Source organism: Notechis scutatus, unplaced genomic scaffold, assembly GCF_049901735.1.
Source record: "Notechis scutatus isolate UNSWTSFEM ecotype Mainland unplaced genomic scaffold, rNotScu1.2 NSCUCTG114, whole genome shotgun sequence".
NCBI lineage: Eukaryota > Metazoa > Chordata > Lepidosauria > Squamata > Elapidae > Notechis > Notechis scutatus.
In genome coordinates this window covers 1-19,560 of record NW_028263003.1, presented here as the reverse complement: position 1 = coordinate 19,560, position 19,560 = coordinate 1, and the positions used below count along the sequence as shown (strand labels likewise).

The 19,560-nt window shown below is 40.9% G+C and overlaps 1 protein-coding gene across 1 annotated transcript; it reads left to right on the top strand.

The window, feature by feature from the left end:
* Positions 1–4,442: 4,442 nt before the first annotated feature.
* Positions 4,443–19,554, top strand: LOC113426402 (ubiquitin-conjugating enzyme E2 S-like; the record flags this gene model as incomplete). The annotated part of the gene is made up of 4 exons (XM_087948489.1): positions 4,443–4,590; positions 5,189–5,379; positions 12,413–14,057; positions 14,193–19,554. Coding segments are annotated over 3 exons (630 nt in total), but the record flags the coding sequence as incomplete, so codon positions are not given.
* Positions 19,555–19,560: the final 6 nt, after the last annotated feature.

The window sequence follows — 19,560 nt, the reverse complement described above, 5'->3', positions numbered from 1 at the left end:
ATCCGGATCAGGATGCTTCAATATGGGTTCAGTTATAAATGCTTTTTCAAAGTGTCAAAAGCCTGTTGTTGTGGAGGCCCCCACACAAATGGAACCTTCTTACAAAGAAGCTGAGTTATGGGATCCATTATCTTCGCAAAACCTGGAATGAAAGTCCGATAATAGTTGGCAAATCCTAAAAGTCGTTGCACATCTTTAACCCGACGAGGAGCTTCCCAACTACACAACGCCTCAACCTTTTTGGGGTCCATAGCAATGCCCACAGGAGAAATAATGTGTCCCAAGAATTCGATAGATGACTGAAAAAAAGAAACATTTTTCTAATTTAGCATAAAGTTTATGTTCCCGAAGACGCTGAAGCACTTGACGCACCTGCTGAAGATGTTGCTCTTTAGATTTTGAATAAATCAAAATGTCGTCCAAATATATGACAACAAACTTATCCAACATGTCTCGAAAGATATCGTTCATTAAATGTTGAAATACAGCAGGAGCGTTGGTCAAACCAAATGGCATAACGGTACTCGAAATGACCATAACGAGTGCCAAAAGCCGTCTTCCACTCGTCTCCTTACGCATCCGAACCAAATTGTAAGCTCCACGTAAGTCAAGTTTCGTGAAAATTGTAGCTTCCCGTAACCGCTCCAACAATTCGGAGATGAGCGGTAAAGGATAGCTATTTCTCACAGTGATAGCATTTAAGCGTCTATAGTCACAACAAAGACGAAGTTCTCCCGACTTCTTCTTGACAAAGAGAACGGGTGCTGAAAGAGGGGATGACGAAGGTCGAATAAATCCCGAGCTAGATTTTTATTCAAAAATTCTTGAAGTGCAACTAGTTCAGGCTCAGACAAAGAATACAACCTCCCTTTGGTAATGGAGCGTCCGGTATCAAATCCACGGGACAGTCGTAAACACGATGTGGTGGTAATTGATCTGCCTCCTGTTCACTGAAAACATCGGGAAATCCGACAGCTCTGAAGGAATCGAGGCAGCAGAAGCGACAATATGTTGGCCTGCGCAGACATGTCTCAGGTGGTCCACACATTGCAGGCTTGGAAAAGAAACAGCGTTCTGCGCCCAAGCCACCAACGGATCGTGTAGACGCAGCCAGGATACTCCGAGCACCAAAGGAAGATGGAGGTTCAAGTGATATAAAACTTATCGCCTCCTCGTGATCCCCAATACGCATACGCAGTGGTTGGGTGGCAAAGCGAATAGGTCCCGACTTGAGTTCGCGCCCATCTACGGTTTCCACCTGCATGGGGGATTCACAGGCACTAAAGGAACTTTGAAATGTTTTACAAAATCATAATCCATAAAGCTAGTTGTAGCCCCTGAATCCACCAGTGCCACGGCAGGGATTCCCTCCTTCCGAGATTGCAAGAATATGCGAGTGTCCAAAAGTAAATGTCGAGGAGGGCCAGAATTAACTTCAGCAATTTGAGATGAAAGTGAATACTGTGCCCGACCTAGGGTTTCCTGAGGTCGGGCTCACCCCGTTCCCGACGGACCAGCAATGGGTTTTGATACAGGTCCACGAGTCCCCTTCCGAGTGCAAGAATTTGCAAAATGTCCCGAACCCCCGCAATAAAGGCACAAACCTTCCTGAAATCTTCTCGATCGTTCCTGAACTGTTAAACGAGGGCGGAGTGCGCCTATCTCCATCGGCTCCTCTGCTGGAATTCTGGATTGGAAAACCCTCATAGACGGGTGCGTGAACGAGGAAACACAGGTGGCTCTGCAACGGTCCGTTTACACCCACGATGTTGTAGGCGAGCTTCAATACGTAAGCATTGAGTAATCAATGTGTCCAAAGTTGAAGCACGCTCTGCATGAATTAGTTCATCCTTGATAATGTCGGACAAACCCTCTTGGAATGCTGCCATGTGAGCTGGTTCATTCCAGGTGGAGTCCATACACAACAAGCGAAATTCTGCAACGTATTCTTGCAATGAGTGTTTACCTTGAATAATATCCCTCAATTTTCTGTCCACAGTTTGAGATTTAATTGGATTCTCAAACATAACGTTCATCTGTTGAATAAACCCTGGAAATCGTCCAGTAATGGACTATCTTGTACTAATAAGGGAGTAGCCCATTTGGCAGCCTGCCCGGTTAACAAACTAATAATAAAGCCAATTTTAACTCGATCGGTTGGAAAATCCTCCGGCCTCACAGAAAAATACAATTGGCACTGACCCAAAAATGTTGAAAACATGTCCGTTTGCCCAGAAAATTTATCTGGCATAGCTATCGGAATTTTTCTCACAGGGGGTGCAGGGGGAACTCCAGCTGCAGCTGAAACAGTTTGAGAATTGGCAACGAACGATAATAATTGTGTTACCTGATTTTGAAGGGATACGTTGCTCTGAAGTAATTGATTTATTTGCATCTGTTGCTGCTCCACCAATTGTTGCATTTGAGTTGAATCCATCGTTGCAAAGATGGTCTGTTGGGTCCGAACAAAAATGTTATCTCCCACCTTCTAAAATAAACAGTTAAGGCTGAAAGCAGCAGTCCTTGTAAAGAAAGGCAGCAGACAGGAAAATGTTATGTCCCACCTTTTAAAGTAAACAGATAAGGCTGAAAGCAACAGTCCTTGTAAAGAAAGGCAGCAAACAGGAATTTTCACAGATAGCTCCAATAAGTAAAAGTTCCAACGAACTAAATCCAAGACTCAACAAGATTCTTCAGATCAAAATCCTTCACAAAATAATTCCAATAAGTAGAAGTTCCAACGAATTAAATCCAAATCCCAACAAGATATTTCAGATCAAAATCCTCCAAACTGTGCTCTTCAGTTCTCCTTGCAAATAGACACTTTGTTCCGGACAAAGTGCAAAGTCATATCTCTCCTTTATAGAGTAACTAATTAGTCTAATTGCTGGTCTGCTCTCCTACTGTATCCTCGTTGGTTCCTCCTTGTCAGGAGACGTCTTGTCCTGACATCTACCCAGCAATCATCCAAATTATCATCTTCTTCACCTGAAGATATCATTGGTTCCTCATTATCACCCGTTCCCGGCTGACCACCTAATTGAAGGGTGGAGGAGTTTGAAGGTTCAAGCCGATCTTGCAAATCAAATGCATTCATCTCCTCCTCATCGTTAGAACTTGCTGATTCATATAAGTCCTCCTCGCTGGAGCTGTCATTCAAAAAACCTGTAGCAGATGCCGGAATCACAACAGATAACTATTCGGACTTTGCAGGAACACGGGTTCTCTGTTAATTTCGATGAGTCATCTGTCCCCAACCAATTAACTGCTACACTTGGGTGCAATCATAGATACCAGGTCATGCGAGCTTTACCTGTCACAAGAGTGACAAGATAGTATCGGTCCTGGCGGGTGAAATTCAGACAGCCTGGACGGCCTCACTGGCTCTACTGTCACAGCTCCTGGGGGAGATGGTGTCCTGCATAGCAATTGTACCGTGGGCACGCCTTTACGCAAGGACTCTACAGTGGTTTCTTCTACCATACCTCAGAAACAATATCAATTGGCTAGAAATCAGAGTAGCTCATCTAGCTCTAAAGAGATTCCAGGAAAGTATTTCGGGACACCACATACTTATTCTGATGGACAATGTGGCCACCAAGGCACATATCAACTGGCAAGGAGGAACCCACTCCAGAGCACTCATGCAGGAGGCGAGTCAATTAGGACTCTGGGTAGAGAGACACCTGCTCTCCATCAGAGGGGAACACATTTCAGGGGTAACAAATGTGCAGGCGGACTAGCTCAGCAGAACCACAGTTGACCACTTAGAGTGACGACTACACCCGGACCTGTTCAGAGAGCTGTCAAGGAAGTTTGGCAGTCCAATCCTGGACTGCTTCCCCATCAAACGCCCAGTTACCCAGGTTCTATTCCAGGTTCCCAGCAATGGAAGTGGAGGGAGTCAATGCCTTCCGCAGCCCATGGCCCTGGGGACTGCTATACGCCTTTCCCCCACTTCCACTGATACTGAGAGTTGTAAAAAAAATGATAGAGGAGAGGGCCGCGATGGCCTCTTGCAGCCCTCTGCCAGTGAAAGCAGCTCGGAGGCGCACACACACAGCTGTGCCCCTTTTTTGCTGGCAAAGGCACCATGGGCCAGATCTAAGCACCCCATGGACCGGATCCGGCCCGCGGGCCTTGAGTTTGACACCCCTGATTTTGATCAAACAGCCTTATACATTTGAATGATTAAAATGTAGATTTTTTAAAAAATCTGTACAAGCTTTGCTTTCATAAGTATTCTTTGAAGAAGACATTGCAGGCCAAAACCTATTAAGTCCAGAGTAAAGATGTTACAGTGTCATGGAAAGTTGTCTTCCTTTTGGGTGTGTTTTGGTGAGTGCTGTTTGGAGCATTTTGATCCTTGCTGCATCGAGTAAGATATTATTTTTAGGTGAGAGTCACATTCTTTTATTTTCCCATTTCTCTCAATACTTCAGAATTCCAATGTTGAAAACCTGCCTCCACATGTGATCCGGCTGGTCTACAAGGAAGTCTCCGCTCTAACATCAGATCCACCTGAGGGCATCAAGGTGTTTCCCAATGAGGAGGACATTACAGATGTGCAGGTCACCATTGAAGGACCTGGTAAGAGAGGGTTACTTGAAAGAGGGTTCATCTTTGGGGACTTTTTTTAAGGGTTGCATCTCAAGATTGAACTATAGTGATTATGCTGCTCTATTCAGAGAATCATACCGGAGAAGGCAGCCCATCTTGAATTATTGGTCAATAGGAAGGAAAAAGTTGGATGTTGGAAATGTGAGCCTTACTCAAGAAGATATTCATCATACAGATAATCCTTCATTTATGACTGTAATGGAGCCTGGCCGGCGTGGTTGTAACTTATGTTGGTTGTAAAGAGTCAGTCACAGCAAACGTGATTTTACTTCCTTTTTTCTGGCAGCCATTAAATGAATCTGTGGTAACTACGTGAACACCACAGTCATTAAGTGAACCATTGCTTTTGCTGAAAATTGGAAATAAGTGCTGGTTTTTGGCAAAACTGCTGTAAAAGATGTTAATGTGATCCCAGGAGATGGTCTGGTTGCCGAACTCCCAAAGTGTAGTCGTGACCAGGGGGAGCAGCCATTGGAACTTCAAAGCTGGGTCATAAGTACCCCCTAGGTAGGTTCATCGGAACTGCTCGTAAGTCAAGACCTCTCTTTTTCTTTTCTTCCCTTTGTAGAAGGTACTCCTTACTCTGGTGGCCTCTTCCGCATGAAGCTGATTCTCGGCAAAGACTTCCCTGCCAGTCCACCAAAAGGCTACTTTCTGACCAAAATCTTCCACCCCAATGTGGGTGCCAATGGGGAGATCTGTGTCAACGTCCTCAAGAAAGACTGGAAAGCAGAACTTGGCATCCGACATGTCCTGCTGGTAGGTAGTGTTTTTAACTGGGTAGATCCCAGGATGGCAGATAGCGGACTCCAAAGAGATTATTTTATTCTTCTTAGGCATGTGCAGAAACACATAGGACTATGTATACATGTAGTCCTCAACTTACTATCATAATATCCCCAAACTGCCTCTCAGTGTACCAGCAATTTTTTACAGAAAAATTTCAGAGTATCTGTCTGTGTATCTGTCTACTCAGAACAAAGTGGATCGTGCAGCAAGACAGTGACCCAAAAGCATGTAGACTCATATAGTCAGAGATGTATAAAGATGTATAAAGTTAATAGTTTGGAAAGCCTTGGCCTTATTTGTTTGTTTATTTAAACAATTTGTATGGCTAGCTATCTCATACATGATTCTGGGTGGGTAACAATTAAAATCAATGGAAACAAAGCAAATTTCTTTATTAGAAAAATTATGTTGCCGGCTATTCGCACTTGGCGGCTCAAGGTGTCCTACAGGGATACAAATAAAAACATATATAAAAAAAACTAATAAAAATAAAATAATATAATAGCCCCTCACCGCGGCGACAATACATCACACAAGCCATTTAATGGGCTTCATCCCACTCTGGGTTCCCCATGCCTGCTGGCAGAACCAGGTCTTCAGTGCCTTCCAGAAGAGTGTTAAGAGTGGGAGCCATTCTAATCTCTGGGGGAATGATGTTCCAGAGAGAGGGAGCCAACCTGGAGAAGGCCTTTCTTCTGGGTCCCACCAGGTGTATCTCCCTAGGGGATGGGACCCGCAACATTCCTTGCCTCCCCACTCTGGTGGGTCAGGTAGATGTGACTGGCACAAGTTAGCGATCAATGATTAAAAAACATAAATAATCCTATAGAAATGTGGAAGGATCTGAAGCATGGAGTTCATCTGAAGAGGCCCACAAACAAATCTGAAGTGTTCTGTAAGGAGGAATGGCCTAAAATTCCTCCAAACACGTACAGAGGACCAATTGACAGTGATTGAAAAGATTTACCGTATTTTTCAGAGTATAAGATGCACTTTTTCCATCCCCAAAAGTGGGTGGAAATGCCTAGCAAATGTTGACAAAGGTTTTTGCAGACAGTGGCACCATCTCATGGTCCCAAGCCATGTTTCAATTTCAGCTCCGGGATTTTAGAATCAAAAACTCAGGACTTGGAAAGGTGTGCTGGAAGAAGCAGGATAAAAGTTGGACAAGGACAAAACACGGCTTTTTTAATCCCCTCTCGTGCTGCACACTGGCAGCAGGAAAAATGAGGAATTAAGCTTTGCGAGCTGTGTTGGCTATTCTTAATGGAGTTCACCAATAACTATTTATTTTCCTTTATTTATTACATTTGTATACCACTGAATCTCCAGGGACACCTGGCAGTTTACAAATGACTTACAAATTTATAGTTGATTATTTCTTTTTGTTTTTGTTTTTTGTAAATTTTATTTGAGTTTTCACAAAGAGAAAAAAAAATACAAATAAAACATCTTTTTTGAAAGTAGCATAATCCTGGGTTACATTTCTTCGTACAGACACAAATTCAGGTTCATGCTCATTTTTATATTCTATTCCATATCTTATTACTATTTTACATTTTCTGCATAGCTTCTCCCCTCTTTTAATTTTCTCAATTTTATTTTAATTATCTCATCTCAATTCAAATCATTGTATTTATATTTTTTGTCCTGTTTCAATTATCTATTATCTTTTCTCATTAAACCAAATTTCTCCTGTAGTTACTGATTGGAGTATGACGCCTTTATATCTTTTCCCTAAAGTTGTAACATTCAATAACATAACTTCCATTCGGATTCTGCTTGGTACATTCTTAAAATACACACTGTATTCTTAAAAAAGAAAAATTATAAATGTATATAATTAAAACAACATTCCATTCCAATTCAATTCTATCAATAATATTCATTAAAGTCTTAACATCTTTAACATTACTTTTCAATTAAATATCATACTTCTATGGGAACAATTATAAGCTTTCCATAGTTAATTCCCCCCTTCACTTATATTTTATAAAACATTATTTGTGTAGCTTTTTAAGTGTTTAATTAAATGCAAACATATCTACAAATTAAGAAAGCTCAGAAGCACCATTTTGAAATGTTTTAAGACCACTTATACTCTTCTTCATTCCTAAAGGCAAAACTGCACCAGACCAGCATAGAGATTAACCAGAACACATCTTATAAATTAATCCAATAATACAAAGTCTCTTAACTAAAATGCTTTCCACATGCAACCCCGTCCTTCTTTTTTATTTCTTCCACATAGCTGTGTGTAAATACTGAACAGCCATTCTCTGCTTTTTTCATCTGGAAACTAAGTGAGCAAAACAGAATATAATTTCTGCCTCCCAAAACTCCCTAACTAAAGAGGCCGTTTTGCTATACATATTTTTGAAAAAAATAAACATAGGTAGTTCTTGACTTACAACCACAATTGAGCCCCAAATTTCTGTTACTAGGCGAGATAGTTAAGTGAATTCTGCCCCATTTTATGCCAATTCTTGCCACAGTTGTTAAGTGAATCACTGCAGTGTGTAGTAACATTAAGTAACATGTTAGTAACATGTTAAGTGAATCTGGCTTCCTCACTGACTTTGCTTGTCAGAAGGTTGCAAAAGGGATCACATGATCCCAGATACTGCAACTATCATAAACATGAGTCAGTTGCCAAGCATCTGAATTTTGATCACGTGACCATGGGAAATATTGCAACGGTTGTAAGTGTGAAAAACGGCCATAAGTCATTTTTTCAATGCTCTTGTAAGTTTGAGGGGGGTCACTAAATGAACTAGTGCAACTCAAGGACTAGGTGTATAGTTTGGGAATTTTTTTTCCTCAATAGCTCATTCCAAATCTTTGCATGACCTATTTTGAAGAAAGTCACACATATGCACATTAAATATTCTAAAATCCCGGAGCTGAAACTGAAACATGGCTTGGGGCCGTGAGATGGTACCACTGTCTGCAAAAAGGGAATGTATGACCACCGAAGGCTTGGATTCGAATTTCAGGGTTGGAAACAGTGTTGTAGAAGTCATCATGCTTCTCACACTTGAATAAGGCAAGAGTTTGAAACCAGTCAGTCCACCCCTGCTTTGAACGGTCACTAAATGAACTGTTGTAAGTCAAGGACTACTTGTACCAAAGTACCACTGTACTTGTTTTGTGATTTCATCTTCATTCCTTCTGTATCACTAAACCAGTTCAGTGTACCTCATTCTTTTTTTTTTTAAGCAAATTTTATTAATTTCAAAAACAAACAAATCATCATCAACCATTACATATTTGAACCTTTTTCCATTATAAATTTTACAAGTCAGATAAAACCTTATCTTATACAATACAATTCTATTTTAAGCCATTTCCATATGAGCATAAAAATGCTTCTTATCCAATTTCTCTTTACTTCTCTTTACTCTTATTCAATTTCACTATTATTATTTCATCTATTTCTTTCTGACTTGATTACCATTATTCTCATTCTATATTTCTAAAAGGTTTTATTAATACTCTCAAAAACATAGACACACAACAAACAAACATATAAAAATCTTTTAGGAAAGTAACTTGCCCCAGGTACCTCTCTTTATATGGGATTTAATTATATTCATGCTCATCTTACATATCATTACCTATTTTGTTTACCATTCTATATCTTCTATATAAACTTCTCCACACATTTCACTCTTCATAATTCTATCTTATTTAATCCATCTTAATTTAAATCATTATGTTTGTATCTTTTGCCCATTCTTTATTATCCCTCTATCTCATTCCTTATAATGAAAAAAAGAATTTCTCCTGAAATCACTAATCAGAGTATGATGCCTTTCTATCCTCCCCTAAATTAATTAGATTAACATTTATAATAACACCTAATACCCAATCTGATTCTGCTTGGTACATTCTATCTACTAATTTTTCTTTTAATAACAATAAAAACAGCGTAATAAATCAAAAATGTTTAAATACATAGTGCCCTCCTAAATACATAGTTGAGTAATAAATCTAAATATTAAATCTTATAACATTCCCATTGCCTTTCCCTTTAATATTTTATTACATTTTAAAATCAATCATCATTAAACATTTCAACATTTTAATTTCTTATTAATTCTTAAGCCATTCTAATTTTCTATTTCTAATACAGATGTTACAATACCATCTTATGTACCTTGCAAAATCTTTTTTAAAGAAATTGTACTTTACCCTTTGTCCCTAAAAAAAATTCCTCTTTTCCCATCTAATTTCAAAACTTTGTGGCTTTTCTCCGCCTTTCCCCTTTCTTTCTTCCCCACCAAATCTTCCTACCCCCCTTCTTCTAGCCTCTGCCTTGCTGGCATCCCTTCTCTGTTGTATTCCCTTTTTTTTTGTTTACTATCATTATATTTAATTTGCATCATATTTTTCTTTTCTTAAATGTTTTTTTAGATCTTAAGTCCTTCATTTTCCTCGCTTTCTTCCTTCCTTCTTTCTTAGTTAAATTTTAGGGATTCATTAAAGATGGCGTCTTCGTCTTCTTCTTGTTGTTCTTCTGCTTCCATCTGTTGTATTGTTTGTTGATAGTTAACCAGCGCCATTTCTAAAAATAGGAAGGCTTTTTCCATACCATCTTTACAGGCTGTTTTTGTTTGCTCATATTCTTCCCTCAGTTCCTCAAAAGAAAAAGCCATTATGGATCTTTTCTTTTCTTTTTCCTCTTTTCTTCTTACACCAACCAAGATATTTCAAAAAGAAGTAAAACAATCCCAAAATCCACAATCCTCAATCAATCCAAGCCAAGACAAAATTCTCCCTTTCCTTCCAGGGGTAGTATCAGACAAAAGAAAAAGAAAGTCCAAATCTGTATTTTGAAGCCTTATTGGAGTTATATTTCTGTCTTCAAATCCTTAAGGCATCTCCTCCAACAAAATCAAACCAGATGAATATATTTTTGTCCTCTCCCTTCCGACTTATCCCATAAAGCTAGTTTTACCTGAAAAAAACAGGTTTCTCAATATCCATTTATTAATTCCGTCGGGAGGGAGAATAAACTTTCCTTTCAGCACCTCAGAATTGCCGCTTATTTTCTCTTGTGGAAAGAATCATCCAAAAACCATCATTTCCAGGAATTAAATTAAATGTATCTTAGAGTCCTGGATCAACCAAGAAAACTTTCACTCTCAAAAGCTTTCTCCTCTTCCTCCTGCGCATACTTGCCCAGCTGCCGGCTTCTTTGTGGCGGCCATTGCGGACCGCCGCTGCACCGCCTTGGGAAAAGGGGTTCTGCCGGCCGGGGAGGGGGTCTGCAACACCCCAAACCCCTCCGGATCCCCCTATCTTCAGCTACCCCCTGCAGGGTAGCCTAGCTCCCGGACCCGTCCGGATCGGAGCACCAAAAGCGGCTAGCGCGGCAGGGATCGCTCGAGTCGCAAATCCCTGCCGCCGCGAAGCCGACAAACCGAAGTCGGACAGTGTACCTCATTCTTACAGATCACTCACTTTTGTATTCAGTCCTCATCCATTCTTGACACTATCTCTTGATCAATCACACACACACACACACACTCCCATTGCATCCAACTTTTATGTTTGTGCACTTCCATACAATAAAAAAAGCAGAAACGCTCTCGAGGCTATCATTTTCAGTTCTTTCACCAAATCTTCCTTCCTGGCAACTGGACAGATACTATCCACTATTTTACTACCAGTGTTCACAAACCGTCACATTTCTCCAACCATTTCCTCATCTTCAGTAAACACTGTACCAAACTAGGCAAATTCACCTGCTTGCTCATGGTTTTTTTTTTAACCATTTAAGAATAACCTGCAATAATTTGCCTCATTTTTCTTATCAAACATAACTGTCTTGGTTTTTGATGCATTGATTTTCAGATCAGACTCCTTGGGGTGCTATACGGCTTTCTAGCCTTTGCTGCAGATCAATCATTCATAGCCATCCAGGTGGCCTTGTCTGCCTACAAAAGTGCACGTACTTCCATGCCCCCAACCAGTATGCCTCAAAATGTTGCCGTAAGCATTCCTTGTGTATTCATTTAGAAGTACATTGGGAACTGTAGCTTTATTGCAGTCACAATGATTTGCAGAAAGAGAAAATTGCATGTCTCCTGCCCTGTACAGGTAGTTCTCAGCTTGCAACAGTTCATTTAGTGACCACTCAAAACTACAGCAGCACTGAAAAAAGTGACTTATGACTGTTTTTCACACTTAATGACCACTGTAGATACATGATCAAAATTTGAATGCTTGGCAACTGACTCCCGGGGTCAGGTGATCACTTTTTGCAACCTTCTGACAAGGTCAATGGGGAAGCCAGATTCACTTAACAACCATGTTACTAACTTAACAGCTATAGTGATTCACTTAACTGTGGCAAGAAAGGTCAAATAAAATGGGGCAAAATTCACTTAACAACTGTCTCGCTTAGCAAGACAATTTTTGGACTCAACTATGGTATAAAAAGCTGTATTTTGCTTTCTCAGAGTTTTGTACTGTTTGGCCAGTGACCAAACCCTATGTCTCTTCTCCATTCCTTCAGGAGTCTGAAGGAAACCTCTTTGGTGGAGAGTCAGAAGGAAATAAGCTCATCAAGGGTGGAAGTCAGGCTAGTCCTTAGAGGGAATAGGAGACTTGCCGGTATCTATCTTCTGCTGGCCCTGAATGTTTGGGTCTTGTCTGAGGATTCCTCCCTCTTCCCAAAGGTGCTTTTTCAAAAGGCAACTGGACTTCGTTTTCCCTTGAAAACATTGCGCTTCTCATCCAAGAAGCTTCTTCAGTTCTGACTGACCGCTTTATTGTGGCAGCCATTAAGCGAATCTGGTCATTATATGAACACCACAGTTAGTCAGAACTGAAGAACTTCTTGGATGAGTAGTGAAACGTCTTCAAATGAAAACAAGAAAGTCCAGTTGCCTTTTGAAAAAAACACATTTTGGGGCAGCCATGACCTGGATGACTGATCTCCATAGACATTCCCCCCTCTTGTAACTCTGATTTCCTTATTTTGCTCCTGCTCCAGACCATCAAGTGTTTGCTGATCCATCCCAACCCGGAATCCGCCCTAAATGAGGAAGCAGGGCGCCTCCTGCTGGAGAACTATGAGGAGTACGCTTCCCGAGCTCAGCTTCTAACCGAGATTCATGCCCAACCCTCCTCCGGCTTGCATACAAAGAACCCTGCTGAGCCTTGCTCCTCTTCAGCAGGTGCCTCCGGGGAGGGTCCCATGGCCAAGAAACACGCAGGTGACAGAGACAAGAAATTGGCTTCCAAGAAGAAGACTGACAAGAAGCGAGCCCTTCGGCGGCTTTAGGGGATGGGGGGGTGAGGTTTGAGGGTCCGAAACAGGCAGGTTGTGGGCATTTGGGGTTCCATAGTACATATTCAATCTCCTCTTTTCCTCTGCCACCTTCACTTTGAGACTGCAGTCCAACTTTGTCTTGCCCTTGTCGGGTTTTTCTTTTCAGTCTTTAAGTTATTTAAATTATAAAAGCAGAAAAATCTATTAAATGCCTTTGTTTTCTAAGGAAGGCTTTTAATGTACGGTTGTGCCATCATATGAAGCGGGGTGGGGACTGTGTGGAGGGCACCTTGTTTCCTCTTCTTAAAATGAAGGCCTTGAAAGCCCAAAAGGGCAGAACTCAGTTGAGGTGGGAAGAGGTACTTTTGTTCTTTGTTCTAGTTTGTTGCTATGATTTTCAGGTGTGGACATGAGGGCAGGTATATTTATAGAATTATGTGTCTTAGCTACACAGGTCAAAATGAGACTCTTATGTTTAGGAGTTGTGTAGATCTAGATGTTCAGGTAAGGGGAAGCTGGAATGGCTGTTCTGGGAATATCTGCTTGTCTATATGGCAGTTTGCTAGAACTGAGTGATCTCTGTTGAAGGGTACATTCATGCATTTAAAACATGGGTGTTTTAAGCAAAGAAAATGGTTCTCTGGGTCATTTTAGTGCAGGTGATTTTATGATAGCCCTCAGAGGGGCTTTCTGAGAAATGGCTGGCCAGAATTTTACACTTAAACATTAACTTGCAATGGCTAAGCTAATTTGTGAACTTGCTGGCCACAGAGGTGCAGTTCTGTGCCAGAGGTTCAGGACAAGATGAGCAGATAGGCCTATAAAACAATTGATGTTCCTATTTGCCCCATCCAATCAGCACTGAACAACATGAGGTAGTGTATTCTGCTTAGAAACCTAATACTTATTGCACCTAGTTTATTTGTACAGTATTTCTGTATCCATTCAGTACTCAACAATTCAGACCCTTTGTCATTGCCTACAAGTGCCATCACAGAGCAACTCAAAATCTGCTTGCCCTTGTCTTATTACCTAGTTTTTATTGATGCTTAAAAACTTTTATATAAATATTTTGTGGAATTTTCCCAAAGCAGCAAGTCCATCAAAGATTTTTTTTAACCTATTACTTTTCTGAAGTAAATATCCTATATGAATGGAAACAAATCAATAAAATTAAAATTTCAGTACCATTTATTCAAAATAAGAGTGTACATGTTTATGGTGCTGATTATTTTGAAATTGAATAGTTTTTGAAAGAAAACCACAAGATAACGGTGGAGTTCATTAGATCTAAGGGAAGGCTTAACAGGATTGGTGCCATTCCTGAACATTCCTCTCTTCATTTCCACATCTATCTACAACAGGTGTCCACCAGGCATTTTACTTGTGGACTTCAACTCCCAGAATTCCTCAGCCAGCTTTGCTGGCTGAGGAATTCTGGGAGTTGAAGTCCACAAGTCTTAAAGTTGCTAAGGTTGGACACCCCTGATCTACAATGAAGAATCACTTCAACAGTGAGATGGGTGGCATAAATAATTAACAAATAACTTCATGTATCAAGAGTAGAAGGAGTAGGGATTTTTTTCCATCAGTATCAAATTGATAGTTGATGTTTCTCATTGAGAATTCATACAGTCCATGTAGGGATTTATTTGACTTCAGTTGTGTCAAGAACGTTGAGGTGATTCCTGATTTGTCCATGGACCTCTTCAAGTGAACAGTCGTCCTGTAACTACAGAGAAGTTTGTTCATCATGCTTAAGTGTTGTTAATGAGTACCTTGCCAATTCAAGCTGGGTTCCTTTCCAGCTTGAGGAACACTGTTCCCTTGATCAGGCTCATCTGCATGGGAACTAGCGAAGCATATCAAGAAATCAAAATAAATTTTCTCACCACAGTTTATGCTGATGTATAACAGTGAAAGTTATTTTTGCCACCTAGTTTGCAATGCTTCTCCAAAGGGACATTGCAGTGCAGGGCCAGAAATAGGCCTCTAAAATGGTCCCAAAGCAGAAGCCATTGATCCATAATGTTAGGTTTTGAAAAAAGTTTTTCTCAGTCAAATGCAGATCACCCAATGAAAACTGGACCACCTAAGACACAATAGAAAATGCTTTTCACACAAAGAGTGATAATGGATGGTTACATTTTAAACTGAGCATATGAGATTCCCCCCCCCCCTTTTTTTTTAGATTTGGGGGATGGAAACCAGAAGTGATGTAGAAAAGGTGATGCAAAGTTGGGGGAGTTGTATGGTGAGACTTGTTTTTTTTAATGGTCTTTTTGTGTTCTGCATAGTTCCCATTTCAAAACAGCTGGAAAACTTAACTGGTTCAGCAGCCACAGAAGTTCAGAGTTCCCAAAAGTTCAAGCTGTGTGTTGTGTCCTCCAACCTAGATAGGCCTAAAAGGTAGGGGAAAATACCAGTGGTTCTGTAATTGTAAATGTGGATATCTCTACCTTTTTCTGAAGAAGCACTTGCATTGAGACCATGATTGTTGAACTTATCAGAGGCCAGCAGAGGGCAGTGCTGCATGTTGTGTGTGTGTACCTGTTTAGTCCAATATTATGCATTTTGAAGTAGGTGTAGGCTTTCTACCCTGCAGTAAAACAATGGGGGAAAATTACATTTCTTAAGAACCTGCTTGCTGCTGTTTTGGAATATTCAGTATTGTTTCTCCCACAAATCCTGAATCCAGAAAGCAGTTAGAAACACCAAAAGATCCTTAGCCAAATGAGTCCATTTCTGTTGCATCATCTGGGGCCTAAGTTTTAAGTGGCCCAGCCTCCCTTGATGATGGGTGTGCAAGGTGAGGCTTAGGCCTGAGTCAGAATCCAGCAGTATCAGCTGCCCTGCATTGGCTCCTACTAGTGTAGGTAGAAAACATTAGAAAGTAATACAAACTTTGCTTACCCTTCTCTACATAGGTCTCAGCTACACATGGATGTGCATGCACATATACGTCTGTCCTACTATGCATGTTCAGAGCAATAGTCCCACTTGATAGCTAGGGAGGGAGGGAATGTTGAGAGACCATAAAAATACTATGAGTATAAATTAGGGGTTGGAATTCTTTGCCTTGCAGGGTTGCATTTCTGTCAACCCCATTAGATGGATCAGACCAGGAAATCGACTCCACAGGAAGGCTAAAACTGCTTTGATTTACTATTTATTTATTTATTAAATTTATGTTGCCGCCTATTCACTCATGGTGACTCAAGGTGGCTTACGGAACATAAAAACCACATTTAAAACTATAAAATGAATTTAAAAAATCAAATTCCTGTGCATGGCTGGTTCCGGAATTCTGGGAATTGTCCACAGGTCATAAATGAGGCATAGTTGCCCACCCCTGATCTACTAACCTTGCAAAGTAGGTTATGCTTACCCAAGATCCCCTAATGAGTTTCACGATTGGGTGGCAGTTGAAGATATTCCTCTCCAGTCCCAATTCAAGATTTTTAATTGCTGTTTTCCATAGGTTTAACTCAATTTCAGTGGAAGGTGTTTTGAACCTGGAGCGTGCACCTAGAATTCATTCATGTAACTTTGAGACCACAAAGGATGAAATAAATTGAAATGAGCTCTGGGTAGATTTGAATCTTCTTTGCCATATTTTGAAAATGAAACACCCATTGTTTGCGCTCTCTTCTAGGGCAACTGCTTGCATTCCATTTTTAATCTTTCCACCAGGTGGTGCTTGCGGTCAAACTAAGGAATGAAAAGGAAGTTTTGTTGTATTACGGTAATTCTTTGTCATTTTTAAGAGCTGTTATTCGTAAACTTTGGGCATATGCAAGATGGAGGAAGAGGCTGGTAGGTGGAATTTCAGAGTGGAAAGGATTGGCTACACCTTTTCTCTCAACCTTGTCTTGACCACAACAAGCTCCTTACAACCATATTTACTACGCACAGGCAGATTAGTGCAGATCAACTCTTAACTTGCTTACGTTTAAAATTCATTGGAGGAAGATGGGACAAGCCTGCTTACATAAACCCTGCCTTACCTACAAAATCTTCCTTGTGTGAGGACAACATAAAGCCTTGGAAAGGCCCAAATTAGGTTAGCAAACTGCATAAGCTTGGTGCCTTTAATAGCTTCAAGGGCAAAGGGAGAAGGAAAATAAAAGGGGCTGGCTCCCTATATTGAAAGTTTTACTTCATTCTAGATCCTTTAGCTGGAAGAAACCAAAAAAACCCTGCCCAGATCTGGAATTTGTAACTGCAAGGAGACAACCATAAGCTAAGCTGGTTTGTTTATTTGTCAGAAGCGTCACAATTAAAATAGGGCATACTATGTGACATAAAATTTAAAACATAAAACTAAGCTGGTAAAAAGGCAAAACTATCCTTTAGATCTTGAAAAGCTTTACCTGCTAAATTTTGGTGGCTTCTGATGTTGCTATGGTAGATCAAACTCAGATTGGATGTGTGAGTGATGCAGTGGTACCTGGGATAGTAATATTCTTGAGGGATCAAGGATATTTGAGTGTGACCAAATGGCATTTAAAGCAAGGAGAGGCAGAATGTTGAGGTATTATGTGTCATTGCAGATGAAGAATGGAAGCAATAATCCATTTGTGATGACCCGGGGTGTGACACAAAAATAACCAAGTCACAAAAATAGAAGAAAATCCCTTTAATGCCTCCAACTTGGCCCCAATGTCCAATTATCCTAGGCAGGATATCAAATTCTTAAAACAGTTTACTGAGGGAGTAAATGCAGTCCGCACCCAAAGTAAAGTTAATTCAAAATAAAAAACCCAACACACCACACTGAAGGAATTGCTACAGCAGGCAAGGATGATTAATTGCAGAATTCTACCAGATAAGGCAGCAACCAGTTGGGAAGAAGCCAAAACACAGATAAGCTCAGACAAGAATGCACACTTTACTTCCAGCAACTTTGCCATGCACAGTTTGTCCTTTTAACCAGTCCTCCCAGCTGCAGCCCATCAAGGGGATCAGGGCCCTTCCTCCCCATAGACCACACCACTCATGTCTCTCCCTTATCCGCTCCTCCTGCGTGCCCTAGGATGAAGAGGGATGGGCCTGGGTCGTCCTCTGAATGCCCATCCAGCCTGTACCCTTCCCCAGTTTCCTCCACAACCACAGGAGCCACACTCCCACTCCTGTCAGCTGTTCCATCTCTCCCTCTGAGTCAGACTCCAGCAGGGGTATGACACCATTTGTGGTGATTTGGGCTCACTGGATAGCCCAGTTTAAAGTGGAGATGCTCCCAAGCTGGGTGAGCCCCTCCCATCAAAATGGATGTTTATGTTCTGAGGAAACATGTCCAGATGCCTGCAGTTGCAACTGAAAAAAAGTTGCATTAGGTCTTTCCATGTTGGCCCATCCAACCTCTGTTTGCAATCAACACAGCTTGCTGGCTGCCCTCCACAAGATGTGATAGATCCTGACAGATTTTATCCCCTTGATGCTGTTTTTGGACAATGTTGGAAGGTGGGTGGGTGGGGGAATACAGGTAATCCTTGACTTACGACTACAATTGAGCCCAGAATTTATGTTGCTAAGTGAGAAATTTGTTAAGTGAGTTTTGCCCCATTTTATGACTTTTCTTGCCAAATTTGTTAAGTAAATCATGGCAGTTTAGTCACACAGCTGTTAAATGAACTGGCTTCCCCATTGAGTTTGCTTGTCAGAAGGTCGCAAAAGGGAATCACATTACCCCAGGACACTGCAACCATCATAAATGTGAGTCAGTTGTCAAGCATCCAAATGTAAATCACATGACCATAGGGATGCTGCAACAGTCATAAGAGTGAAAAATGGTCATAAGTCACTTTTCACCGCTGTTTTAACCTTGAATGGTCACTAAATGAACTGTTGTACATTGAGGACTACCCGTAGTGTCTTAATACCAGGACAGCTAAGCAGAGTTGTCTCAATCATGGGCTAGGGATGAGGATGGGGCAATGTCCTCAGGTCACAGCAGAAAAAAGCACTACTGTGTTACATTTGTGCCACGGTGAGATTAAAGTGGAGAAAAGCTCTAAGGGGTGTCCAACCTTGGCAACATTAAGACTTGTGGATTTCAACTCCTAGAATTCCCCAGCCACTCATGGGCATGACGTGCTGGCTGGGGAATTCTTGGAACTGAAGTCAACATGTCTTAAAGTTGCCAAGGTTGGATAACATTGCTCCAAGTCATTTTTTCCTCAACTGGCTGTTTTCCACATGTTTGGTACTAGGAGCCCTTTGTCTTCAGCCAGCCCTTTCATAGAGGATGGGATGCGGTCCAAGATATCCAGAGGGCACTCAGTTGAGGTAAGCTGTCCTAAGAAGTCATCATACAATTTTATTGAGCTTATGGCATGATTCTATAAAAATAATTTGTGGTGTTCCTTAGAAGTGAGCTTGGTGCAGCACTATTAAATATTCTGATACGCAGCCCACTGTTGAGATACCTTGCAGCTACCAAATATCCACTGTCAGTTGATTTGTGAATATTCTCCTTGGTGAATATTCCTTTCAACTCAGCAGCCTTTATTGAAAAACACATCAACTTTGAATGTGCCCTATTTTATTACATCACCCCTGAAAAGTAACCCATTTCTTAAATACACAAGAAATAATGAAAATGTGAGAAATGAAGGGAAGAAACAGAAATGCATAAATATCTCCAGGATGATGGGGATATCCAGGCTACCTGTTCTGCTAAATAAAGCTGGAGGAAAGATTGTCAATGCATGTTTTAAATGCACCGTTTGGAAGGAAGAGGAAAAGAAAATATTTAGCTGAGAAGATTGCCTATGCTGATAAATCTCACACATGTAGAAATATCAATCAAAAGAAATATATCAGGAATTAGTAGAAGGTGAGTCCCATTGGTCTGAATGCTACTTTTG